The sequence below is a fragment of the Clupea harengus genome, chromosome 21 (genome assembly GCF_900700415.2).
Source record: "Clupea harengus chromosome 21, Ch_v2.0.2, whole genome shotgun sequence".
Classification (NCBI taxonomy): domain Eukaryota; kingdom Metazoa; phylum Chordata; class Actinopteri; order Clupeiformes; family Clupeidae; genus Clupea; species Clupea harengus.
In genome coordinates, this window is record NC_045172.1 from 13,297,172 (window position 1) to 13,314,327 (window position 17,156).

Here is a 17,156-nt window from a genome sequence, read left to right on the forward strand (position 1 = left end):
TTTACCTTATCCACTTGCACTGACTGGGTTTTGGACCACAGGATGCCATAATGCATGTATTGCATACAAACATGTGTGTGTGTGTGTGTGTGTGTGTGTGTGTGTGTGTGTGTGTGTGTGTGTGTAACTGAAAGCATGTGCATCTTTCTGTGAGTTATATGCTACTGTGACCTTCAGAACTTGTCAACATAAAATGATGGTTCAATTATATTCCAGGATTATTGAGTCATGATGAGAGGCAAAAGTGGCAACCCAATGTTGAGTTGCAGTGGTTATGGCTGGGGCGCTCACAGACTACATAGGGACATGTCAGTTAACCTGTAGGCTAGTACCCTTACCCTAACCTGGGTTCGTATCCAAATCCCACCCTTTCCCTAATCCAGGTTCGTACTCCTGGCCAACCCTCCCACCCTTTACCCTGGATAGCCTGTGGCATGCCATAGTACAATAAAACTGATGTTTAGATAATTAGGCAGTGCATCATTCACACACTGAGATATGCATGAGTCTTTTCAAGGTGTATCGTGAGGTGCATCTGTTGTTGTCCCTGGTATTGACGTGTCCTAACCATTGTGAGTATGGAGGGGTTGGGCTTGGGACACAAGACTTCACTGTTAAACCTTTTGGAGGTGTCGTGGGCCTAATTCAGCGAAACATTGACAAAGGAGGGTGCCCACTTGATAATCCCAGTGAAAGACTCACAGAGGCATCTTTGTTGTTGATGTTGTTAAGTATTGTTAAGTATCAATGTGTTGGTTGCCTGTTGTTATAATACTTAGACTAGGTTGGGTATGAGTACTTGCATGTGGCAGTGAGAGGTTTGGCCACTGTGGGAAGTCCCCAACCAATAGCACAAGGAATTTATCATCTTTTCCTTTGTATAACTACAAAAAAAAAAAAAAAAACAGAGAGGATCAGGTTGTGGAGGTATAGCTATTTTTTCATTGAACAATGTCATCTAAATGTGTTTACAACCAAAATGTAGCTGTGGTCCTGTAAACATCAGCTTCAGATTTATACAGCAGCACTACACAGACATGAAAGACCACACATTGTGTTGTGTGGAGAAGGGCCACATTGCTGACAGGAAGTGAATTAATCCAGCGTACACTAATGACATGGCCCGAAACTCAACACAGACACCCAACAAAAGGTACACCAACCCAATTAGCTTTTACAGTGGGCCCCGAAGGTTTGTACACTGGGTTTTTGGGGGAAGTTTCATCTCATCAATGTTGCCCCACACCTTGTTTCATTAGCAACTCTCACCACACACACACACACACACACATACACAACCTCTCCCCTCAACAGTCTCATACTGTTTCCATTAGCAAGTACAAACATCCCTAAACAGTGTATTATGATTTGGTGCTCTTGTGCAGCTCGTAATGAAGGACAAGATCAAAAGCAGCTTCAGCATGTTCCCAACTCAAAGTTTTACAGACATACCCTCAGGCTCACAGTAAGATGTTTGGACAGTGGGTCGGGAAGTTTGAACAGAGAACTATAATCCCTAATGCCATTCAAAGCATAATCAGCCCACTAGACTGCTGCAAAACTTTAATATCAAGAGGAATGACATGAAATGTATCTTTTGAAACTAATATTTTCTGCGGATATGTAGAAAAATCCTGCCACATCCTAGAAGTAAACCACTTTTCATCTGTTGCATGTTTTGAGCAGTACCTCTTAATAGAGTCGATTGAGATTACTCCTCCAGCTTTCTCTCTCTCTCTCTCTCTCTCTCTCTCTCTCTCTCGCTCTCTCGTGCTCTCTCTATCGAGGCGCAAATGAAAGCGAACAAGCAAAGCCCGTCAGACAGGAGACGAATTAGTGCTCGCCTTGCTGGCAGCGGAGGAGAAATCCAGATTTGTAGGCGGCCTTGTCTCCCGCTGTTTGCTTTGTCCATTAAAGAGGAATGAGCAGATGGCTGCTGGCCTACTCCTGTCCCTCTCCTCCGCTCGCTGCTACCACGTCCTCATTGTCCATTAATCTTCGCCTTACAATCTGCCCAGCACAAAGCTGTCATCCAGCCCAGGGGGGAGGGCGAGGAAAAACAAGCCCATCCAGCTGTCAGGTGCCCGGGGCCGGGTGTCAGTCCTCCTGCTGGAGCTCTGCGGCAAGGCAGTTATCTCGCCTTGAACCTCACAACCTTTCCATGCAGAAAAAAAAGACACAAGAGAAGAAGAAGAAAGAGAAAATAGCAGCGAAAGTGTGCTTGCATCAAGAAACAGTATTGTGCATGCATAAGTATGCATGCATAAGGGAATAATGTGTGTGTGTGTGTGTGTGTGTGTGTGTGTGTGTGTGTGCATGATGGGGAGGAGCAGTGTAAGTTGGGGATGTATGTACATGTGTCTGTGTAGTCTGTGTATGTGTGTGTGAATATTCCCGTGTGTGTTTTAAGGGGCTAGGGGGATGTATTGGTTATAAAAACTCAAACAACATCTGTTTTACATCCTAACAGCCACAAATGGATGAAAATGTTTCCCTTGTGTCTAGCATGCCACATGGAAAATAAGACTTAACCATCCTTGGATCAGTGGTGTGTGTGTGTGTGTGTGTTTGTGTTTGTGTTTGTGTTTGTGTGTGAGTGTGTGATTGTGTGTAGACATGAAAGTTGTGTATAGGGAAATGAAGTGGCAACAATATGGTCCACCCTCACAGATGATGCTGCCTTTAAAGGAGTGCAAAGATTCTTTACTAAAAAGTCTTCAGTCTTCTGCTCTTCTGAGTTGCTGAGTGCACTGCATTTGTCAGTGTAAATTATAACCTTGATTTACACACAGGTTAGCACTTTGTTACATGGCTAGGCAATGACTTAACATGGTTTGTGAAATATGTGCAATGTTCAATTCAATTCAATCTTATTTATATAGCGCCAAAACATTAAAATTGTCTCATAAATAATGTTAACATGTTGTGACGCAGAATGGGGAGGAGCTGGTGACATCCAAAGATGTAAGGTAAGTCAAATGTGTATTGTGCCTCCGATGGCAGGTTTGCATTAGGAAAAAACTCCTCCATCCATCTCCAGACCGTTCTCAGGATTACGCTCATTTGCTCCGCACCATCTCATCCAGCAGTGATGTCAGTGGCGATGACAGCATGGGGGACATCCAGACACGCAGCCTCACGCCAGAGCTCCTTGAGCGACAGAGCCAGTTCCAGTAGGAGAAATGAATCATGAGAAAGCGGATTGTCAGGAGTTATGATCTCACAAGTCTCTCCCAAGGGAGTTACAGTTTCATTTATTTTTGGAGGATGTTCCTATCGACAGAAATGAACACATGGCATGCCCACTGTGCAGAGGAGGCTTTCCGTCCAGTCTGTGCCCCTTGGGGAACTTTCTGTCTGTCCAATGGGTGCTCCTTGGGGAACTATTGCATCTTCCATTAACTCATAAAAAAAGGCAGAAGATTCTTTGCCCTGTCCTCAGAAGAACCCTTAAGCAGATCAACTGTCAAATGTGTTGACAGTAAAACTGTTAAGGTTCCTGTGTGATAAAGTAGAAGAACTTTTAGACTTCTGCTCAGGCCCTTCTTGAAACAGATGTTGCATTGCTACACTAGATTTAGACTTCTGCTCAGGTCCTTCTTGAAACAGATGTTGCATTGCTATACTAGATTTAGAGTGGGAGACAGGTCAAAGGTCATCAAATGAGTGCCAACTTAGGGTGATCGCTATGGATTGCTGTTGTATTTATAATGATTTATTTTAGAAAAATTGATTTGATGCCCACTGAAATTAAAGTGTCAGTGAATGCCTTCATTATTTTTTTATGCTGCTTTTTCCAATTGTGCAACAGTACAATAATGACATTTGTCTCACCATGACAGCTCTCTCACCCAAACACAAAATGACTCCACACCTGCATAGTGTGTAAAAACTGAATACAAAAAGGCTTGAAAGGTCACTTTAGTTCCCTGTGAAGGGAGTTGAAAATGAAAAGTTGTCCTCACGACCCATCGCCTGTCCCTATCTCTCTCTCTCTCATACAAACACACACACACACGCACCATCTTTTCAGGAACGAGACGCAATTTCACGGCACATTATCCCCGTGTCATCCTCTCGCCCAGCTCTCCCCCTCATTAAGGCAGTGGAGAGCCATGTGTATTAGCAGTGGCAGCGGGAGGAGGGGTCCGACTCGAGTAACCCCTCGGCTCTCCCTCTCGCCGAACTCCCATAATCCTTCTCTGACACTCCCTGCATCTCCAGGAATAAAAAAAAAAAACAGATAACACGCCCCACTAAGCAACCCAATGCTGCCACCCTGCGTGCGTGATCACAGGGCTAGACGTGCTATCACCTCGAACTGAGCTTGTGGTTGTTGACTGTGTGTTTGTCATCACGGCTGTTGCAGTGTGTCACTCCACGTTGGATTTCAGCTTGAGATTTAGTGCTTTGTTTACGTGTTTTTTCAGTGCATCCAAATGATCACAACCTGAGTCATAATGTCGTTAGTATCCCATTGGCCCTGGATGAAGCGCACCGATGACAAAACCCCTTAGTGAGTAAGTCCTTCTCTGGATTCCATATTGTCTGTTTCGGAGCCAAGGATATGACCTCCACTCTTTAGCGTGTCAGCCACTATTTAGATGGTTTGAGCAACATACGGTTACTAATGATGTTTGTGCTCGTTATTGAGCCATAAAACAGAAGGTCATAAAGTATTTTTTCCCTGGCAATTGAACAATGCCTGTGTATTAGTGGGCATGTGTGCCTTAAAAAGCAAATAAAGGTCAATAGTACCTAAGTAAAGAATGCAATACTGTCTCAGTGTTCGAGGGAACATGGAAACCCGTTGCCTGTGAAGTTAATCCGCTGGAGCCAAGGTCTGTCGATCTGTATTGAGTGAGACCCTCCCCATGGCTCTCTCTGTCTCTCTCTGTCTCTCTCTCTCTCTGTCTCTCTCTCTCTCTCTGTCTCTCCAGCACGGGATGTGTGGTCTGTGGCCATGTTCCTAGACACCTGTTGCTCCTATTTTCAATAGTTCCAGGGTTCTGTTCTCCTAAATATGGGGTTCAGAGCATGATGACCATGAGCCTAAGTATGTGTGATTGTATATGGTCCAATGGAGGCTATTAACAGAAGGGATATTCCATGTTTCCTGAGCCTAATTATGTGGATCACAAGTAAGGAAGATCAACAACCATCTAAGCTTGACTGTTCAAGCTGTTTGAAATGATGACGGTCTTTATTGTTGAACTATATCCCCATCCTTTTTAAAAGAGATGTTCTGTACCATGTTTTACACCTGTTTTAGTACAGGCACAAATATGTTTCAGTTGCAAACCTGTCACTTACTGTATTAAAGTTAAGAAGTGCTGAATATGCATGTCGTATCTTTATAGCAAAACCTGACAAGTACATAAAAACGTGTGTTACTGCTTGAATACCTCAATCAATCAGCAAAGCTAATTTAAGCCCACAGAATGCCGCTAAGAGGTGCGGCCTCCGGTCCTGTCCCAGCATCAGATATCCCTTTGCAGATAGCCCTTCATACGTTAGTTTGCACGAGTGGCCAAGCGTGTCGTTGTGTTTTCAAAGCGCTATAAATGGCTGCTCCACAGAGTTCACCATCTGCAGCAGCTAGCTTGCTCTCCTGTAAGCCGATCCCCACAGTTAATAAGGCAATATGAGATTGTATAGCAATTCAGTTTGAACCAATGATTTATTCATAATGATTTTTCCATGTTGTTCCACTCCATGGCTTCGAAAAAGTTCAAATGACATTTATTCCTCATAGTGTCCTGGACAAGATGTCCCCTCCCTTTTTCACGTGTCAAAATTAAAAACGTGTGTAAATGCTTAAAAAAAAAAACCCATACATGGTGAGTACAAGGAATTACCTAAATAAAAATAAATAAGCAAGGCTTTCCATTAAAGAGTTTTCATCATTTTACTATCAGATCTACTGCTTACAGTGCATGTTAGGTCTACACTATATGTACATGTATCATATTTATCAACCATATTTCCCTTGGACACATATTTACAATGACAAATAATAGCCATGACAACCTTCAGACTTCTCAAAGGAACAGACGATTAAACAAACACGCCAAAAAATACAGTTAAGAGTCAAATAGATAATTGATACTTTGTTGATAAATAGCTAAATAAATGCAAAGGATTGTTACATTTTCCTGCAAGGAATCAAAGGTGTACTGTCCTTTGGGCATAAACCAACTGGTGGCCAACACTGGAAAAGTCTTTTACACTATTCTGGTCTCTTTACACACTTCTGGAGTTATTCATCGGTAAAGGAAAATTGGCAGCACCGGAAAGGGATACCCAGTTATTATGAACCTCTGGACACTATGTCTCCTGCCTGCCCGCTATCAATCTCCGTACATTAAGTGCTTCCCTTCTTTCTGACTTATTCTCACTGGCCATCAACCTAAAATTGGTTTGAATACACACAATATTTGTTTTTAGAACAGAATGCTCACCTTGAGCAAAAAAGAAAACCAGAAAAACTTTTCAGTGGTTGTCTTCAAAACGAAAACTCAATGTACCGTTCAAACACTCTGTCCACCACACTGGTCGGATGTGATTGCATCTTTAGGAAAGATAGTAAAGGTGTGTTGAGACTGCCAATGCCGCAACCTGAATTCCCTGTCATTGTAGAGTCCATTTTACTGCTGAGGCCCGGCGGGCTCAGTCCAGTCCGTTTTGTGATAATCTGGCCTGTTGGACGCCGTTCATCCCACATGCTGGCTGACATCCTCTGTCATCTTCACTCCACTCCTCCTCAGTACATCACAGCACCCTTTAAAAACAGTCTTCCAGCTGTGGTGAAGGCAAAGAAAGAAGGAGAGAGAGAGAGAATTAAAGAGAAAGGAATACCCTGATGAAACACAAAGTCACGCAAAGGCCTACAACGTGCACGAGAGAGCGATCACCGTGGATTCTGTGTCGCTTTTTTATGAATGCGAAAGCTAATGAGGTTAGGTTTAAATTCGAGCAAATTTCAAACAAGATGAAAGCTTTGCCACAAGAGAGGAGATATTTAAACAGACGGGAAACAAAGAATGGTCTAGAACATGCTTGACTACAGCGCAAAAAAAAAGAAAAGAATGACAATAAAAGGGAGAAGAGAAAAAAAACCTTTGAAAGATTAATTACTACATGTAAATTATGTAAATTACGTCCATGCAAATATTTCATGAGGACAATTAGGGGAGCAATTAATTACTGGCCCCCTCTGCTTTTCCTATTTTTTTTTTTTCATTTTCATTTTTTTTTAATTTTTTTTTTTTACTTTCCTACTTCATTGACATTCAATTCAATTTCCCATCCGCTACTTTGGATGTTTAATCTCCCAACAAAGGGGCCTTGTCACTCCCCAAGAGGTCACACACGAGGGGCCACAGGGGAGGTGGAGGGGAGATAGGGACGAGATTGGCACAAAATGGCAGCAAAGGCCGCTTGTGTTTTAATGTGGCAGACACGACTATGAAGCTGTGGGCTGATGTTTATGTTAATAAAGAAAATGTATGTAATTATTTACAAGAATATGATGGAATTTAGCATCCCATTTCCTCTGTAGGGATGACTTGATTAATACATTCAGGCAGGGGATCATATGAGTTCAACATCTGTGCATACACTTCACAAAAATGTATTTTAGGTTTTTTCCTCAAAGAGAAATAGTGCAAAGTAGTGTACTATGCAGCGGACAACTGGCTGGCTGCAAGACAGCAGAGGCCTCCTTGCGTATTTGCATTTGCCTACTGGTGAGCATATCACATTTAAGAATGTCGAAGCTTTTAAAACATACCCTGTGGTTGGGACAAGATTTTCACAGACAAGTTCAAATGAAACATATGTCCAGCATTTCGAGTGTATTGACTATATACTATAAACCTGCCAAAGGTGGCATTTAGGTTTGACGCACTGTGTTTTTGTATGTTTAATGCGTATTAGGGTTTTTTTTTTTAGTGAAGTGAATGGGGTGGGACATACCTTGTATCGCTCTGTCAGTATCAGCTCTGCCATCACTGTGGTCACTCTCTATTTCCTGAGGGGACGGATCTGCAAACGGCGTGGAAACAAGATTACAGAATAAAACCATCAGTTTTACTTACTCAATGACACAACGCAACCATTAGGTGTAAAAACATGATCCTTCAGATTTCTGATGATGAACACTGTTAATATGAAAGGATATATCAATACCTCAAAAATGGACTAAACTAAATACGCAGTAATACATAATAGATAACATACATTTTCTTTTTGGGGTGTGTGTGTGTGTGTGTGTGTGTGTGTGTGTGTGTGTCTTGTCATCTTTATCAATGGGACAGTGGAGAAACACAGTAGGTGGGTGGGAGAGATATGGGAAGTGGTTTCGGGAAACGACCTCGGGCCAGACTCGAACCTGGGTCCGCATGGGCACTGTACCGGCACATGGCGTGGGGCATCGCCACTGCTGCTGCACTATGGCCACCCTCGCTAACGTAGATTTTCATAACATGTATATCAAACGTTGTAGTTTAGTTAGCCTGTATATTAGCTCTATCGTAGAGCAGCAATCATCTTAAGTATGGCTCTGTCCTCTAACCGTTGGGTGTGGCGGGGCTGGCCTGGGCTGAGGTCTGCTGCAGCGTCTGCTCCACCTGGTCCCTCCTCTTGGACTCAAACTCCAGAGCCTCCTGCAGCCTCCGCTTGCTCTTCTTCTCCTTCTTCAGACGCTTGTGAATCAGTGCTGGGGAAAATGCAAAAATGATTTAAAATTATTAAATTATATATATATATAACAGTGTATATAAATATCACAACATTTACCACAACAGTTTTTTACAATTATGTTCACACTTGGTCTCAATACCATGTCCTCTTTTTTAAAACACTATACACATTCATCATATCAGTAGACTATGTAAACCAAACTGTGGATTATTTTGCATTGCTTAAATACAAAATGCATTCAGTGACCACTTCTTCCGAAATTCAAACTCAGTCAATGTTCACCACCGGCAAAACTATGTACAACAAAAAAAAATGTGCAGACATTTTGATAAAATTCGAATCAAATGTGGATGAAAATATTCAGTTTTTTGACAGACAAATTAAACTATACACTTGAAATAAAACAGATTATTCTGATTGTGGTGTTTGATGAATTTTGCAGCCTTGTTACCAACTGCATTGAAATGTGCATGTGTGTAGGGAAAAAATTGATGTAGTTGTCTCTGAAGAGATTTTTCACTATTACTGTCTATGTAAGTCATGGACATCAATGAGACAAAGTGACCCAAAAATGTAACTATAGTACATCTGGTACTTATCCAAAGCGACTTACAATGGCCCAGGGACTGAACCCAGATCAGCTGCTTGTTAGGCAGAAACACTAACCACTGTACCTGACGCCATTTACTACACACAGTAAACCACATTCAATACTGGTATCTACAGTATTTAAAAAAAAAAAATTCTTGATGTCATGATAGCTGATTGGCTTGAACTATTTGTGGGGCATTGGGGATTATAGGGGTGGATAGGATATGCTAAAGATATTTTTTCTAAGAATTTACTGTGAATCAAGGGAGAATATTGCAGTAAATGTGAAGAACATGAAAATTTGATTCCAAATACAGAGGACACCATGGATCAGCATTAGTGCTGCAGTAGATATCTAATGGTAGCATGTTGTGTTGTTGTTTCACTTACTGAACTGAAAAGCATCGACACTTTGTGTTCTACTATACCAGAGCCATTGTAGCATGAAACATACCGCTGTCTTAAAATATACTGCAACATTTCAGACTTATTTGTTTGGCATTATAGTATATGTTTTAAAGGTGTCATACTTTTTTGTTGTTTTTTTTTTGCAATGCAACATTACATTTTTCAGTGCTTCAAAATGTTTGTGTTTTGCCACAGTAGTCTTGCTGGGTGACAGCATTTGCTATAGTTATGGCTGCACAACTGTCCCTTTTGGTATGAAGTGTTTTGGTGGTTGTAATTTTGTATGAAGTGTTTTATGTTTCTAATGCAGTTTGCACGAAATGCTAACTGGTGTGCTCAGGAGCACACTGTGTTGAAGAGTTATGAAAAAGTGTGACACCACTGATAGGAATACTGGGGAGCCCTTTGTGAGGATAGTCCATGTTGGGTACTGAGCATTCAATCATCTAAGGATGAATCAACTGTATACAATAACTATAACTTGACTTGACACAAACCACAATCCTAAATCTAATCATGAATAGCTTTATGTTTCCCAAACCCTAGGTCTAACTTTTATTGTATTTGACAGAGTAAACATAGTATCACACAATACCAACAGACATAAACAGGCTATCCACCAGAAAAAGAAGAACTTATTTCATCCATTTAAGTCCTAAATACATTTTAGAAATTGACAGCTTCACGTGAAATATGTTGAGGAACACTCATTGTCCAGCCTGTTAGAAAAATCCTCTGATTCCTTTGCTAAGGGAAGAATCCATTAACAGCACAGAGGGAGGCCATCAAAACTCAGAATCTGAGAAATCACACAGGGAGACTTCTACCCAGAGTGCTCTGATGAACTGTGCGATCATTTAAGATTCACTAAGCTCCTCGAACTCTGAGGAGAATCATCACCGTGATTCTATTTACAGAGAGGCTCTAATTTCTGTGTGGTAATATCACTGTAGGAGAATTCAGGTTCCAAAGGGGTAATTCTGTGTAATGGTGTCTCAACTAACTAAGAACAATGCTGAGCCTGCACTCCTACTGAAGTCTCTAGCAAAGACAAAAAGTATTAAAACAAGGCAATTAAACAGAGCTCATTTGTGGTGTGTGTGTGTGTGGCATGTGTGTTTGCTCTCTGTATGTTTGTGTGTGTGTGTGTGTGTGTGTGTGTGTGTGTGTGTGCATGTACGTATCTGTTTGTATGTGTGTTTGCGGCATGTGTTCTTGTTTTCTCCCAGCTTGTACTGGGGAGGGGTGGTATGTTTGTGGCATATGTGTGTGTGTTAGCTGGTGTCATGCCATGCATTTTTATTGTGCTCGGTGTCAGTGGCTAATTGATGTGGTAGCGCAGATGGAACGAAGAGGAACAGCTTTCCCAGAAGCAGCTCGGAGTATTCAGAGGCTTTTTTTTTGCATAACCACAAGTAGTCTGCAGCTCTATGATCATCTGTGTGTGTTGTGCTAAAAATATAATTAGTGGGGCTCATTACAAATTAAACCCCTCTTTATTAGCTGGGCCAACACATCATTGTGTACATTGTGTTCTTGCTTTAAATTGGGAGTAATTCCACAAGGGTCCCACAACAGTTGGAGTGGAAGGATGTACAGTCTTCTTAAAATGCACTTAAATAAAGACTACACCCCACCCACACACACACACACACAAACTGCCATACATTGCTGTTCAGTTCCACATAATCTATCTGTATTCTTCACCATATCTTACACATACCCACACATACATGCACTTGCATACCAACACACACACACACACACACACACACACACACACACACACACACACACACACACACACACACACACACACACACACACACACACACACACACACACACTCACCTCGGTTCTTCTGTTCCACACACAGCTGCCTCTCCAGGCTCTCCCTCAGCTCCCTCTCTCGGAAGAGCTCCATCTTCAGCTCGGTCTTCTCCAGCTGCACCTGCTTCTCCTGCGCACGGGCATTATCTATGGCCACCTTCAGCAGGCCCTGAGAAGCCCCAGGAGAGAGGCAGGGGAGGTGATGTCAGCCGTGACAAAACACACATCTTATGGCTCTATTAAGATCACAGCTAAAACACATCTAAGGGGCTTGTGGCTAATGAGTGATGCTCGATTATCTAACATGTCTGGGTTTATATGTTTTTGTGTCTAATGGGAGCTTTTGCATTGACTGTGGGGGTCAGGGTGGGGTGACAGTAGGCCTGGGAATTGCCACACAGGTGATTATACGTTGTCTTCATATTTTGGCCATAATATGATAGTGTTGTGATCCTTTACATTTTACGATACAGCAATTCCTTGCGATTCAATGCTGTGATATATTTTACTATTATTTCTTCCATATATTACGTTTCTTATACTGGGAATTTGTTCTCAACTCTCTCAGCTCACGACTTCCTTTCCAATTTCCGCTGTGACGCAAGAGAAGATTGAGGTCTTGTGCCATCTTGTGGACTTCAGAAGCAATGTTATCAGAGCAGACGTATGTACCAAAATCAAATTCAAATCATAATATTGGATAAATAAATATTGCGATACTTGGCGCCACTGTATGACGATAACATTGAGCTGGAAAATATCGCAGTCCTACACTGTATCCATGAAGACGGTGTGGAGACAGGAACAAACCCCGTACCCTGTGTACAGTCTACAACCCAACAGAAGGGCGTTTGTAATCCTTCGCATGAAGACCTTGGTCTGGGAGGTGCAGCACTTCTCCAACAGAGGCCTGTTTCACATGAGCATGAGCACATGGCACTGCGAGGGTGAGGGTGAGGGTCTCCTAAGGGAATGGCGAGCGGGGTGTATGTTACGACAATGATGGAGTAGCCCACCAGTGTGTGTGTGTGTTATGACAATGGCGGGGTAGGTCACCTGTGTATGTATGTGTGTGTGTGTGTGTGTGTGTTATGACAATGGTGAGGTAGGTCACCTGTGTGTGTGTGTGTGTGTGTGTGTGTGTGTGTGTGTTATGACAATGGCAGGGTAGATCACCTGTGTTTATGTGTGTCTATAACAAAGGATTATCGTATCTCATTGCTCGAGCATGACAGTAAGAGGGCATTCTCACCTGTATGTTGGTCAGGAGGGTCTCGATGGATGACAGTCCCTCTGGGAAGAGCAGAGGGGTGGGGAACCCCAGCGGAAGTGTCTGGCCAGATGGGGGAACCCTCTCATAGCCCTCCCTCAGTGTCGGATTACACAGGAGACTCTCATCTGAGGGGACGAGAATGAGCTAAATGAAGCCATGACAGCATTCACTCAGCCCTGCCTTAAGACATACTTAGAGCATTGCCTTCACCTCATATGCAGTCCTCATATAGTGTGAGCATACCTTAGACCAACCTTTAAACTTAGCAGTCCAATAGAAAAGCATTACGAACCATAAATTAACACAATAACTATTTTTAAATGTGTGAAACCCACAGAGAAAGTGCAGCATCCCCTCCCCCCTGTAGTAGACATGCTGCTTTCCATGTGCCAGAGTGAATGCCAGAGAGTGGAGCTCATTTTGCTCAGCTCGACTTCGCGAGCACTCCAAGGATGCTGCAGTCCCTGCGAGCGGGGCCCGGGTGATTCTAATGCGATCCGTGTCGCCTGGCGCTGAATAAATGTCAGCCTGCTCATTTGCTGAGTCAAATGAACTCAAATATCTCCTCTCACCTTTAAGCAGTAAATCCACAGTGGATTCCATTACACAGACGGAGAGAAAGAGACAGAGAGGAAGAGAGAGAGAGGAGGAGGAGGAGGGGGGGGGTTCAAGAGGAAGAGAAGAGGGGAGGGAAACAAATAATAAATAATGTGGGTGTGAGAGAGAGAGAAAGAGGGAGAGAAATCATAGGGAACAGAGGGATAGGGAGGGAGGGAGATAGAGATAGAGGGGAATGACCTATCCGCACTTGAAATGAAACAGAAAATTAAATTAAGTCAATTTCTTTTTTCTTTTTTTTTTGGAATTAAGCTTCACTCCTGCACGTGTGAGGACACTGAGGCTTCTCTGAGGTGAGACTCATAGTCCATTAGTCTCTCACCTGTGCTCCACAGATAATGCAGGCTTGTGCTCAAGCCATTATCTCCATGCTGCTGATGGTCAGCACAGCAGGCAAATGTGGAATTATGCGTATTATGTGTGTGGGGTCCTTGAGCCGCAGTCGAACAGCAAGAACATACTCGTGTGTGTGTGTGTGTGTGTGTGTGTGTGTGTGAGGGAGTGATACATGGTGTGTGTGTGTGTGTGTGTATGCGCAATGCTTTGTGTGCATGAGTCCAATTGTGTTTATAAACAGTGAGTGTGTGCACATGTGTGTGTGTGTGTGTGTGTGTGTGTGTGTGTGTGTTGTTTGTGTCTGTGTGTGTGTGTGTGTGTGTGTGTGTGCACGCACGTCTTTGCAGTGCTAATAACTAGTGATGTTGATGCTAATGAGAAGCCTTGGGGGGGGGGGGGGATTGAGGGGGGCTGCTAAAGGTGACTTTCTCCTCAAACACTGATGCCAGATTAGCATAGCGCCACGCTAGCATGTGTTTCCAGAGGTCTTTGACACACACACACACACACACGCCCCACTCTCCTTTCCTACTGTGCAGTACATCTCAGCCCATTATTATCACGGCCTCATTAATGCAGATCTCCATCTATTTGACCCGCACTCATGAATACTGGATAACTACGTCTTACTCTTCTAACATCCCACACAGGAAAGTCATATATTACAGTGCGCTGACATGCAGCTGTATCAAAACATGTGAGACCTTTGCAGTAATACAAAAAAGCTGCTCATTTTTGACATTTTACATTTTGACATTTATCATAAAAAGAGAGAGAATAAGTGTGATTAATTTGCTTACGTGACGTTTTCCAAAATTGGTCTAAGTCTGTCTTCCAGAGTCTTCCGGTCAACGCCAGTCGGGTCACTTTAACACAAACCATGTTCTTCTGAATATATATATTTTTGTTGAGGCAGCAGTTCAAAAGAACAGGGTATTAGATTTGGAGGTGTCGGTCAATTTCAAGTTGCTAAACACCTGCCTTACTTCAGAATCGCTTACATGTTTCTGTTTCACTGTAATTATCACTGACACGAACCAAGCCCTCTGGGTTGGGCAGGCATCGCAGGTGGCGCACATCTTTCAGGCGTCATCGCTACATTTGCAGATTCCGGAGAAGATACTACAGCCAGACACTTACGGTCCCTGCCTAACCCAGCTCTATGATGAGCTCATCACTGGATATCTGTGAAAACGATGCCTGGTGTGTTGAGATATTGCCTCTCTGGACATGCCTGATGCTAGATAGCAAAGATATGTCAAGAATAAAAAATACTTAGGCTGGCTTAGCTCTTACTGTGGCAGGCACATATAGAAACCTGAATGGCTATCGGCACTGGTTAAGCCTGCAGAGCGCAGTCTTCACTGCATGGTGAGTACTGTGGCTGGCTGCATCACAACAAGCAGATGTTCAGATCTCACCTTCACCAGGGGCCGATAAGATCTGATTAGATTACACTCTCAGCCCAGCCCTTCTCCCAGCATGCAATGTGCTGACCAAGGCATTTTCCCCCGTCCACACAATCTGATCCTCACAACTTGGCAGGAGTAAAAAGCGTCCGTCACACTCAAGGTGTCTCAAAAATGAAAAACCTCTCTCTGTATTCATTCCCCCACCCACAACACACACACAGAGACACACACATACCCTGTGGCATTCCTGAAAGCGTCCTGTTTCATGGAATGTGATTAGCAGAGTGCCGTGGTGTCGGAGACAGAGCACTCAAAGGGAAAGAGCTGGGACCCTTGTTGCTGAACTACGGTGCCCCTAGAGGGACAAATTGTGCGGCATCAGCGTTTTTTGGCCCAGCAGCTCCTAAAATCTGATTGATCTTACAGCGAGTTATTATTTAGCACACGCACTCTCTCTCTCTCTCTCTCTCTCTCTCTCTCGCTCTCCAGAAGAAACCACTGCCAGGCTTGTTTGATCATAAACAGCTTTCCTCCTGCAAGGTCACACTTTCCCTTTTTTCTTACTTTCCTTCTCTCCCATCCCCACCCATCCCACCCCACCCCACCCCACCCTTCTCTTAATCCTTTTGGTGAAAGTCCAGCAGTCAGCTCTAAAAAGGGAGAAGCCCTTTGAGCTCTGGCGCCTTTGACACGCTTCAGTAGGGTACCAGTGCTCTGTGCTGGTGACACTTGCAGAGCTGCTCTACGGGAGCTAAGAGCCTGAGTGTCACTCCACTCCGTGCCAGTGTGTGGAATGGAGCCGTGATTGATCGCAGATAGTGCCCCACCACTCTCCCTTTGAACATATTCCCAGCAACGCTGAATCTCTCCTATGCACATGCGATTTCAGGGAAACTTGTAGTTTAATGACATTTTTAGTTGGTAAAGGATTACTCATAAAGCTGAGCATGAGCGTAGGCTTTGATCACGCAATAACCAAATGCTGATTCTTTGCTAAACCAAAACAGCCCAGCTGGGCCAAATCTATCTTCCCTTCTTGTGTTAGAGATTGGGTGGTCTTCAATAGAGGAGCTCCATTGCTTAATCGACAAAGGTTATGGTTTCACCGACTGGCTCCTTTTGGAGTCTTCCTGATAATGTTTTTCACCCATTTTGTGAATGTGCGAGGCTAGCTCCACTCTTTTCAGTGCTAGGGAGGACATTGATGAGGCTTGGGTTCCTGGGTTCCAAGGCCTTGTTTATATTCGTTTGCGTGTACAGACAGGCTGGACAGGGGCAACTTGTGTTGGCTGACTTCTTTGTGGGACAGGCCAAGGGGAAAAATGAAGGCCAAGAAATGGACTTGACAGATATGTTTAGGTCTTTGGTGGAGACGAGAATAGTGGTTGAGTATGGGTTTTATCGACAAACAGACAATTTGGCTCAGTTTTGGGGGAAATGGGGTGACATTAACGACACTGCTAGGCTTAGCTGGTGATGTAGGCTGATTTGTTTGTACCGATCTTTGATGTTTTTTTTAATTAAGGTTTTTATGTTAGAGAGGACATTCAATATATGTTACCAAAGCATAATAATGTGAAGTGGTTGATTTATACACCAAAAGTCATGAAATATAAATACAGTATAAATAAATATTAACAAATATATTTTTTACAATGATTGTTACAGTAAACCTCAGTTTTCTTCATCATTGGAGTGAAAAATACCCGTAGATTTTAATTGTGGAAATGTGATCACAGCTAACCTCGAACCCCCATTTGAAGAAAAACTAAGATAAATGGGAATATAATATCTTCAAAGCTCATTAATTCACATTTAATGATTAACCAGACAAGCGCATCATTCTTCAGACATGCAACCTGGGCAAAACAAATGGACAGATAAAATCAAAACCATTTTACTTGTCCCAGCTTCTTGTTGGTGACACATCAACCTTCATTCACTAAAGGCTTGACAGTAAAAAATGTATATCAACTAAAGATCTA

General features: G+C 43.0%; 1 protein-coding gene across 2 annotated transcripts in view; it reads right to left on the bottom strand.

Moving 5' to 3' along the window:
* Positions 1-5,661: 5,661 nt before the first annotated feature.
* The window catches only part of dachc (dachshund c), a 42,263-nt gene continuing 30,768 nt past the window's right edge, over positions 5,662-17,156 (bottom strand). The window contains exons 7-12 of one of the 2 annotated variants that reach the window (XM_031558729.2): positions 14,560-14,625; positions 12,785-12,930; positions 11,554-11,701; positions 8,576-8,719; positions 7,978-8,046; positions 5,662-6,801 (exon numbers count right to left, since the gene is read on the bottom strand). In XM_031558729.2, the coding sequence (XP_031414589.1) occupies positions 6,764-6,801; positions 7,978-8,046; positions 8,576-8,719; positions 11,554-11,701; positions 12,785-12,930; positions 14,560-14,625 (611 nt within the window). In that variant the 3' untranslated portion in view covers positions 5,662-6,763. The remainder of the gene's footprint in view (positions 6,802-7,977; positions 8,047-8,575; positions 8,720-11,553; positions 11,702-12,784; positions 12,931-14,559; positions 14,626-17,156) is intronic. The other variant, XM_012840674.3, reaches the window with a different exon arrangement.